Source organism: Plodia interpunctella, chromosome 27, assembly GCF_027563975.2.
Source record: "Plodia interpunctella isolate USDA-ARS_2022_Savannah chromosome 27, ilPloInte3.2, whole genome shotgun sequence".
Taxonomy (NCBI): domain Eukaryota; kingdom Metazoa; phylum Arthropoda; class Insecta; order Lepidoptera; family Pyralidae; genus Plodia; species Plodia interpunctella.
The window spans coordinates 4,828,276-4,838,136 of NC_071320.1; the positions used below are offsets into that span (position 1 = coordinate 4,828,276).

The 9,861-nt window shown below is 33.5% G+C and overlaps 1 protein-coding gene across 2 annotated transcripts; it reads left to right on the forward strand.

Moving 5' to 3' along the window:
• The first annotated feature begins 6,788 nt into the window (after positions 1–6,788).
• LOC128681658 (fibrohexamerin-like) lies at positions 6,789–9,809 on the forward strand. Of its 2 annotated transcripts, XR_008406036.1 has the most exons (6): positions 6,789–6,937; positions 7,452–7,671; positions 7,996–8,132; positions 8,722–8,832; positions 9,166–9,380; positions 9,634–9,809. XR_008406036.1 is itself a non-coding variant. In XM_053765744.1 (5 exons), exons 1-5 carry the CDS (start codon positions 6,886–6,888, stop codon positions 9,300–9,302), a joined length of 657 nt encoding a protein of 218 aa, XP_053621719.1. In that variant the 5' UTR covers positions 6,789–6,885; the 3' UTR covers positions 9,303–9,524. The 2 variants fall into 2 exon arrangements, 1 of the variants encoding a protein (XP_053621719.1); XM_053765744.1 differs by lacking the exon at positions 9,634–9,809 and having other exon boundaries at positions 9,166–9,524.
• The last annotated feature ends 52 nt before the right edge of the window (positions 9,810–9,861 follow it).

Consider the following 9,861-nt stretch of genomic DNA (forward strand, 5'->3'; position numbering starts at 1 on the left):
ATTGAAAAATGGACTTTACACCGTTCTCTGTAGACATACTTTACATTGGACAACACGAGAGCTGACAGCCGTTCGTTAATTTATTCTATATTTAATTATTTTACCGACGTCAATCAAGAGGAAGTTCTCTATGATATTTTTAATCACTCAGTTTCACGTCTGCGTTTTAAACGGTGTTGACTAAGCCTCGGTCTATGCTTAGTATATTTTCGTGACTTTAAATTGTTGTTTCATTGAACTGAAGAATCGAGCTCATAAAATGATTGTGAATTTTTTTGTTTATGTTGTGTTGTAAAGTTTAATGTTTGAATGTAGCAATACAAATGTCTTTAGACATATCATTTTCAGTTTTTTTCAGATTTTTGTCAAAACAGTGTCCTAAATATATATATCCGTTGATTTGGCAAAGTTAGGTATTATCTTATTGAATTTACCAATAAAATTGCTTGGTCAAAAGTTACATAATTATATTGGTATAATTTGTTCGAAAGTTAGTTTCTAGTCGAGTTCAGTATTTAATACATCAAACGTTAAACTTTGCACGGTATGAGTTTTTGCAACAATGACTTTATTTATAAAAAGGTGGAGTGCGCGCGCGTCGGTTAGTATAAGATTGATAAGGACACTAGAATGCGAGTGAAGGTGTTGAGTCACACAATTTTTTTAAATAATATAATACATCTCTTATATTTTAGACAAGTTGCTTCGTTATCTAAGTCGATTTGAATGTTTTAATTTGAGGTTTGCTTAATTATAAGGGACTCCTTTGACATTTCATTTCCTTTGAAATTTGACGACCTCCGTGGCGCAGTGGTAAAATGCTTTCCTCTGAACCGTGAGGTCCCCGGTTCGATCCCCGGTCGGGTCATGATGGAAAATGATCTTTTTCTGATTGGCCCGGGTCTTGGTTTTTCTATTATAGTATTTATTATAAAATATAGTATCGTTGAGTTAGTATCCCATGACACAAGTCTCGAACTTACTTTGGGGCTAGCTCAATCTGTGTGATTTGTCCTAATATATTTATTTAATCTATAGACGTGAGGTATTTCGTTTCGCTCGTACAAGAAAGAGAAAAGCGTATTAGAAAGACACGAGAAGAAACTATATGGAATCCTAATATAATAATATACTCTGGAATATCACATAGGGTACTTTATATTACAAAATTCCGAAAACCAAAAAACTATATTCCCGTTATTAAGCACACTTGAAGCTAAACTATGTTTTGTCACTATCGCTCTTTATAATATTTGAAACTGTCAGAAAGAAACAAAACGTTCTTTAGCTAAATTTTTTTTTTTATAAATAACAAGGTACTAATCCACATAATCTCGTACATAGTTGCAGATTGTGCCAGACATGTGATGAGGGACAAAAGATGTATCTTTCTTGTATGAGTGGTAGATTCCCAATGAAACCCCGTACTTTTTAAGTCAATCACATTATTGAAAACACGAGGAAAACGCCAAACAGATAATTGTTATATAGAAGTATAGTAAATTAATGATTGTAGAAGAAAAAAATGGTGTGACTCGTTCTTTCTGCTACGAGGCTTGTATATTACGATGTTATCTTGTAAATTATAAAGCTGTATGTATGTATGTACAGAACTTTTGTATCGGTCGCGTTCTTTGTAGATGTTGCAGTGGTGCGACTGGGGAAAACTACCATGGTTTGCCAAAAACTACCAAGGTATATTTACGTCGGTTTAAAAACTACCACATGTTAACAAAAACTAATGAGTATTTTTAACTTAATTTTAAAAACTACTACGGTTATAGGAAAACTACCATAATAAATTGATGTTATTTGTTTAATAAATTAAAATTGTTTTGCCCCAGTCGCAACACCGCTCAGTAGAAATGTGTAGTTTTTCATTAACTAGGAGCACATGAAACGCTATGATTAAGCTTGATTTTCCAATTAAATAAGAATGTAATTGTCAAATCGCAAGTGCTTTCGATTTTATTCGGTTGTAGTCTAAAATCACCTTTACATAAAGCCTTCTTTACATGGATATAAGTGCGTGCAAAAATAAGTCTTGATTATTTGAATTTAATGATCAATTTTCAATATTTCAAAAGATTTTGATAATTAATTAGATGAATTTAGACTATAATACGTATAAATAAAGCTGTGAGGGTCGATGTAGCTTATACTAAATAGAATATCGTTAGTCCGTAGGGTCCATGCGAAATTTCTATAAATTCTCGTAGTTTTTAGCATAAATACATTCCCAAATTTTGTTCCTTTTGTATCGTCGTCGTTGTCATCTTGGCTGTGTGTGTATGGACCCGTTTTTCCTTAAAGTTTACACGGACTTAGTTACTAAACACATAAATAATGACAACTTTCCAAAATGGATGATACATTTTCTCAAAATAGTGTTTTTTCAAGTGTTTAGTTGCAAAATCCGTGTAATTTAAACATAAATTATAAGTGCCCTTGGTAATAGACAGGATTCCAATTTAGATATTAAAGTTTTCTAACATTCATTTCTATCACGAGACGTTGATTTTTGAATTTGTAAAAGTCTACTTTCTTTTGGATGTGCTATTCTGATGTCAGTTTCATTTAAATCTCGTGAATTATAAATAAAAATGTTATTGTAAACATCGTATTTATTTAAAAAAATAATAATAATAGGAAAAACACGCCATAGAAACAATATATCTACGACTGACATCGGAAAACCGGAGTCTAAGGAATAATATGAAATTATATAAATTGTATTTTTTCAATAAATGTGTCGGTTTGGATGACTTTTATTTCGTGTAAAAAAACTAAGTCATGGAAACACAATTAAGTATGAGACAACTTTTTGTTATTTAACCAGTGAATTTATATGGAGAGGAATTAGCTATACCTATTTCACATTGACTAGAAAAAAATATTTCTACAAAAGCGTATTTCCTTACAGTTAGGTATATTAGATGTTTAGCGAACACACATTTGACCATCTGACTGTTTCGCGCTATTCTGAAACTGCATTTCTACTTGCTATTTAGTTGGCGAGTAACTAAGTCCATGTGAAACAGGCATTAATGAGATTTAAAAGAATATGTTGATAACTTTGCGTTTCGTTGTATAATACTCCACGATTGTTCGCTTTGTATGTCATAAACTGACAATGTGTGTCAGAAACTGACAGAATGTTTGTCAGAAACGACAGAATGTTTGTCAGAAACTGACAGAATGTTTGTCAAAAACTGACAGAATGTTTGTCAGAAACGACAGAATGTTTGTCAGAAACGACAGAATGTTTGTCAGAAACTGACAGAATGATTGTCAGAAACGACAGAATGTTTGTCAGAAACTGACAAGGTTGTCAGAAACTGACAAGGTTGTCAGAAACTGACAAGGTTGTCAGTCAGTCATGTTGTATGTTGTAAGTGTTGTACATTGCCTGTATTTGATTTTGTGAAGGTACGAGAAAGGGGGGTGTTTTTTAGATTTATTAATTATGGTATATTAAAAAAAAAACGAACTAATTTAATTTTGTAAGGAGTGTATGACTCGGCCGTTTGTAGAAATGGTAATTTCAGTGGTTATTCTTCTCGCTCGCACAATATTTTCGTGTCTTTCGGATACTACGTTTATTTATCAAATACAACCAAAAATAGCGCAGTTTAATATATATAATATATTTTATTTCTCCTTTTTGGCTCGATTCACGGCACATAGTGAGACTTGCGTGGGGATATAGATCCAACACGTAGATGCCCTTTATATAGGTGTTATGTAAATGATTATTATGATGAAATGAGACTTGCACAGGCGAACCAGCCGCCTGCGTCGACAGCTGAGTCAGGGTTGTCACGAAATACGAAAGACTTCTTTATTATACTGATATTTTATATCTTATAACTTTATTTTCCTAAAGTAACATCCCTTATATTTCGTTTCATCGTCGCGTACAGTGTGCTAGTATATATTCTAAAGGATTTTTCTTCATTTCAATATTGTATTCTTGATTATGTAACAGATATTAGTGTAAACACAGAAATTGCCACTTCGTTCACACGGCCGATATATAAAAACTCTATCACACTACCACTTTTTTTGTTTATTTAACGCTTAACCGTCGGAACTAATTTTAAGATGAGCTAGACGGTTTTTTTTTTAATGCTGTCTCAAAGCTATTGTATTTAACAGGTTTTTTTTTTTTAAATTTTATATACCGATTTCAATGCGTAGGCGATCACAATTTAAGAAAAAAAAAGTCATGCCTTCATTGGTTGTAGAGTTAAAATAGTTTTTATTGTTTTATTTTTTAAGAATCTCATTTTTTTCGCGATTCATATTATAGTAGCCATGTTTGTTAGTAAGTGTATTTATTATACAGATTGAAACACTGTTTTTGACAAGCCAAATATGATGAAAAGTTTTTTTTATTTTAATAAAATGGTGTTTTTGTCTGTAGTTCCTAATTATGTAAGCCGATGTTGTTTTTTTTTTCAATTTTTTTTTCAGACTTTGAAATCGGTATATATATTTTATATTTTGTTACATCGCAAGAAGAAATTAATATATTGCAAGAAATATTTAACTAAAGTATCAACAAATTTTTTGTCAAATATGAAGATTATAAAAAATGTTAGAAAAAAGGGACAAAATGAAACTTTACCTACAAAATAACTTTTTTCAATTGAATTAAATTTTTTAATTGTCTTTTCTCAATATTCTTGCGTATTGTAAAATTATATAAAATATACAATTATATAAACTGCATTTAATATGATATAACGCTTTGGAGTGTCAAATACGTTGGTATTTAAACGGTTAATATTATTATTGATATGATTAATGTACGATAGTTATGAATAAATGATTTTTAAGCCTTTAGTGTTTGTTTTTTATAATTTTTTATACCCCCGCCATCATCGTCATCTGCAGCCATGTCCCCACTGCTGGGGCACTGGCCTTCCTTATGGATGGATAAGGAGTATGGGCAATGACCCACGACATGGGAGTAGAAACTTTTATATAGATACTGACGACCTCGGTGGCGCAGTGGTAAAGTGCTTGCCTCTGAACCGTGAGGTCCCGGGTTCGATCCCCGGTCGGGTCATGACGGAAAATGATCTATTTCTGATTGGCCCGGGTCTTAGATGTTTATCTATATATGTATATGTTATAAAATATAGTATCGTTGAGTTAGTATCCCATGACACAAGTCTAGAACTTACTTTGGGGCTAGCTCAATCTGTGTGGTTTGTCCTTATTATGTTTATATTCATAATTTTACTAACTACAATACTTAATATCCGTAAGAAAGTTCACACTCGACAGTCGCCAGTCGACCCAATAAAAGGCGTTCAAAACAAAACCAGAGACATTTTCGGATGGAAGATTTTGTAGTGTAGGTATACGTCTACGATCAAAGAGTTTGATAAGTGAATTAATATTTTCGACTAGCCTATGGCTGACTGCGTCCATGTGGACGCGGCTACATTGCGGATTGGCGGGTTTTAACGACTGCAAATACAACCGGGACCAACGACTCTACGTGCCTTCCGAAGCACATGCACACCTATGTGCTTCGGAAGGCAATAATATATATAAAAAATACTTTCCAATACTTATACCATTGGGTAAACATTTTTTCATCCTTTATATTGGAATTTGTAGCGCAACACAAGTGCATATTGACATAAAAACATTTTTAATCTGTGACTCACAGAGGCAGGGTATCCAGCTGTCCCAAATAAAATTCTGATGATGCCTGAATAAACACAATATATTATGACGTCAGTACAGTTTAAACAAACTGATAACAAATAAATCGTGGCAGCATTTTGTTTTCAGTTTTTCATTTCTTTGTTATAACTTAAACTTATTTAAAAGCAAACGTAAGATATATTTGCACCTTATGTATATAGATATTAAGACATATTTTCAGTAGACGTAAGAGTTCCGTATTATAAATGCAAAAATTGAAAATCTAACGCTTCATCAACTCAACCAATATTAAATTTATCGTAGATAGGTATAGTTAAGAGTACGGACAAGGACACAGACCTTGAATTCCAGGAAAAAGTATTGGTCCCGTAGGAAGTTCAAGCGGCCGAAGCCGCGGGGAAATGCTATTTTCTATATTAAAAATATACCAATCGTTTTGGAAATAGACGTAGACGAATTGAGAAAAAAATACAATCAGTATGTATGTAAATATAAGTCGACAAGGTCAGAGAATTGGAAAAAATATGAATAATCTAGATAAAATAGATATATTTAGGATCATATGATAATTCATAGACTGTAACAATGCAGCTGGATCTCTAAATACGAAGATTTAAAGTTTGTTGGAAAGTTCATTTTCAAAAAGTATGGAATTATAAAAACAAACTCAACCTTTATAAAAAAAATTGTAACAACTTTTATTAATAACTTATCACCGAAAACGTAATATTTAAAGTAGCCATCGAACAAACATAGCTTTCTTTGGGAACATTTTAGCACGTTGTGACGTCACTTGCTCGTGTCACTCAGTACGGAGCGTTTGGACGAGTAAAAAATATGTGTGATTTTATTTTTGTCATATCTTTGAAAGCATTGTCATTATCACAGTATTTTTTTCACTGGTGTTTCTAATGATATAAGGGCCGTCAAATAGATATCAAAACAAAAATTGCCAACTATTATATTCGGGGCCAGCGACAACAGCTTATTCTGCTAACTCAATTAAATTTATTCGATTTCAAATAATTAATAACGCGTTTTAAAACGTCAATATCATATTTGCTCAGCTGAACCGACCTATAAATTCACTGAGACATCCAGAAGTTTGTTTAGTTAAATAAACACTGTTGATTAATAGTTTTGTTTTTGTGTAGTTTTGTTAAAGAGTTGGAACTGTTAAGTTGTGCCGAAGCTACAAAAATGTTAGCGAAAGTGTTGTGTTTTGCTATCACTGCATCACTCGCATATGCAGGTATATTTATATATATATTTTTAATCTCGAAGATTGTATCTATATAATATATCGCTACCGCGGCCATAGCTGTTGAGTCCAGGGTCCGCTACTTATATTTTCTCCACTAACTGCAACCATCATCATCAAATTCAATTATTATTATTCTTGCTTGTCTTCTTCTTTCCATTGCTGAGAAGAATATAGGCCATCCTACTCGGTTTTGTCCCCCAAACTAAGGCATAACTAAGAACAATAAAAAAATATATTTAGCTCTAATGATCTTTTCATCATGATAGCAATATCTAGTTCTAAATATTTTTTATAATTCCCTTCGTGGTCTTGTACGACATCCACGGGAAGATACAGATTGGTTATGTTCTAGGGCGGAACCACAAAACCACAAATGTTGAAAATTTACGGGGGCGAAGCCGCGGCCAAGAGCTAGTTAACGAATAACAAAAAGAAGATTCTTGAAAATACGGCTATGCAATGCGTGCCGTGTAAATTTGTCCATATTTTTGTAAATTTCTAGGCTCCCAAAACATTGTAAGGCCCTGTCGCCTGAACGACCTCAGGTGCCTCGGAGACAACTTCGCGGCGAACTCGAAATGCAGCCGCAACGTGGCCGGACGCATCTCACCGCAGTACGTGGTCGATGAGTTTGAGTTCGAGACTCCATACTTCAACTCGTCGTATATTGACAAGAATCTGATCGTGAGGAACCATGATAAGTGCTTCGTTTCAGAATTTTTGTGAGTAATTTCTTAAATCTAGCACTTTGTAGCTCCGTTGTGCTCCGGGGTGGTTCGCAGAGCGTGTCGACTGCTTCGGCCGCGCTGTCATTACGATCCGTCAATTTTCTTGAGGAAGAAACATTTCCAAAATGAATCTATACTATTATTATAAAGAGCTAAGTGTTTGTGAGTTTGTATGTTTGAGGCGGGCAATCTCCGAAACTACCGAACCGATTTCAAAAATTCTATTTCACCATTAAAAAGGTACAATTACAAAGTCAGCTGTATTGTACCTAATTATGAAATCTTTTTTTGCCGTTGCAAATTTTACTTTGTGTCCAGCTTCAACATCCAGTCCGACACGTCAGTGATCACCATTGACTGTCCAGGACTCGAACTGCAGACCCAGCGGACGCTGATCCGCCATCAGACCGCGCTGGAGGATGAGTACTTCCACTTCAACTACAGGGCTTCATATCGTAAGTTTTACACCAGATTTTTACTACCACAACATAAAATGATTGAAAATTGTAGCAATATGAATAGTTTTTAATTGAATTTAAGACGCGGATTGAGGCAGACGAATGCGGTAAGCAGCCATATAATAAATAAATTTATAGGAACAAATCACACAGTTTGAATAAGCTATGTATTTTGAGATAATAAATAAATCTTAATAGATTTTTTTTCTAATTTATGGTACTTACCCTAGATAGATCCAGAACTTGATATAGTTGATAACAAGCAATTATGTTTAGAAATGAGTGGTTTATTTATAAATGTTTTCTTGTGTTTTAAAAAATGTAAGCATAACACAGACAATCACAGGGCAGAACTTTTTCACCGTCTGGCGCGAACTCCGCTGTCATATATTTCTTTGACATGACAGTGAAGTTTAGTGTTGTTGATCAATAAATGGCGGTAATAATAACCATAGATTTAGAAGGGCCCCGCGCGCGGGTCCGTTTATAAGTTACCTACATTACGATTAAGTCCACCTGGCACCTGTCAACTTTGACGTTGATTTTAACCTACCCACTCAATAACAAAACAAATATTTGTCCGCAGCACTGGTCCGCCTCACTATGAACATCAAACACGCGGATTCCATGCAAGTATGTTCAGCGTACACGTTCGCTGATGTTACAACCTTGCCCAACATCTTTGTGGAGCCTACTGGTGAGACAAATAAGATTATAAATTAACTTATGCCCGCGATATCGCTCGCGTGATATTCCCACGAGAATAGTTTTTATTCTAGATAAAACCGGAAGAGGTAACAAACAAATGATAAATAAACTTGGCATTTATATTTGTTTTCATCTTGCCTTGAAATCCTGGGGGAATCGCGTACTTTCGGGAATAAAAATAGTACCCCTATGTTTAATCCAAGGTATCAGCTACCTCAATATAAAATTTAATACAAAAATGCCAAACTTTCGCCGTTATAATATTAGGAATTATGGGTTTGAATAACTGTTTTACACTATCTTTATGTCCATTATCTTCCAGACAAACCAACAGAGAGGTTCCTGTCGACTGACCTGTCATATCTGAATATCTATGAACGTGAGAATTTCTTGTACCGCGCCGGTCCCCTCATCAAGATCTTCATTAACTCTTACATTTGCAATTTTGGGTGTATTTAAATGTAAAATGATGAACTTATAATCGTTTTAAAAATCTTTTAATAGTTAAGGCCTGTTTCATTTGTTGAATTTACATCATATTTCATTTATTTTATTTATTTATTTATTAGGTACACATACAGACAAATTACAAAAATGCACTATGAAAAACAAAGTTGCTTATAAAATTAACCTAGTAATTGTCCAAAATTAGTGTACACAGCATGTTTAAAACTTATTAAGCCTTTAACAGTGGTAAAAGAAGAAAAAAAACAAATTAATATAACAAATTCTTAAACAATATCAAGCCTTTAGCAGTATTGTGTTAAAAGAAGAAGAATTTATGTTACATTATTTCGAAATTATGTATAATGTTAGGGCCTTCCTGATAAAATATCATATTGTAATCTGACAGATAAACTAATATCTGTATGATATGTTACATTTAGGCTATCTGATATCAGCATACGTTGAAGCAGGTCTCGAGTCGAATATTTTTCGTTTAATAAATTTTTTGGTTCACTTTTGTATGTGGATTTTGTTTTTACCCTAGAACCTGTAACCTATAAATATTGGTACT

Excerpts from the sequence above, each read along its gene's own strand:
- LOC128681658 (XM_053765744.1), top strand. The coding sequence starts at position 6,886 with ATGTTAGCGAAAGTGTTGTGTTTTGCTATCACTGCATCACTCGCATAT. Across the intron at positions 6,938-7,451 it reads TGCATCACTCGCATATGCAG|GCTCCCAAAACATTGTAAGG; the intron begins GTATATTTATAT and ends GTAAATTTCTAG. Across the intron at positions 8,133-8,721 it reads CAACTACAGGGCTTCATATC|CACTGGTCCGCCTCACTATG; the intron begins GTAAGTTTTACA and ends ATTTGTCCGCAG.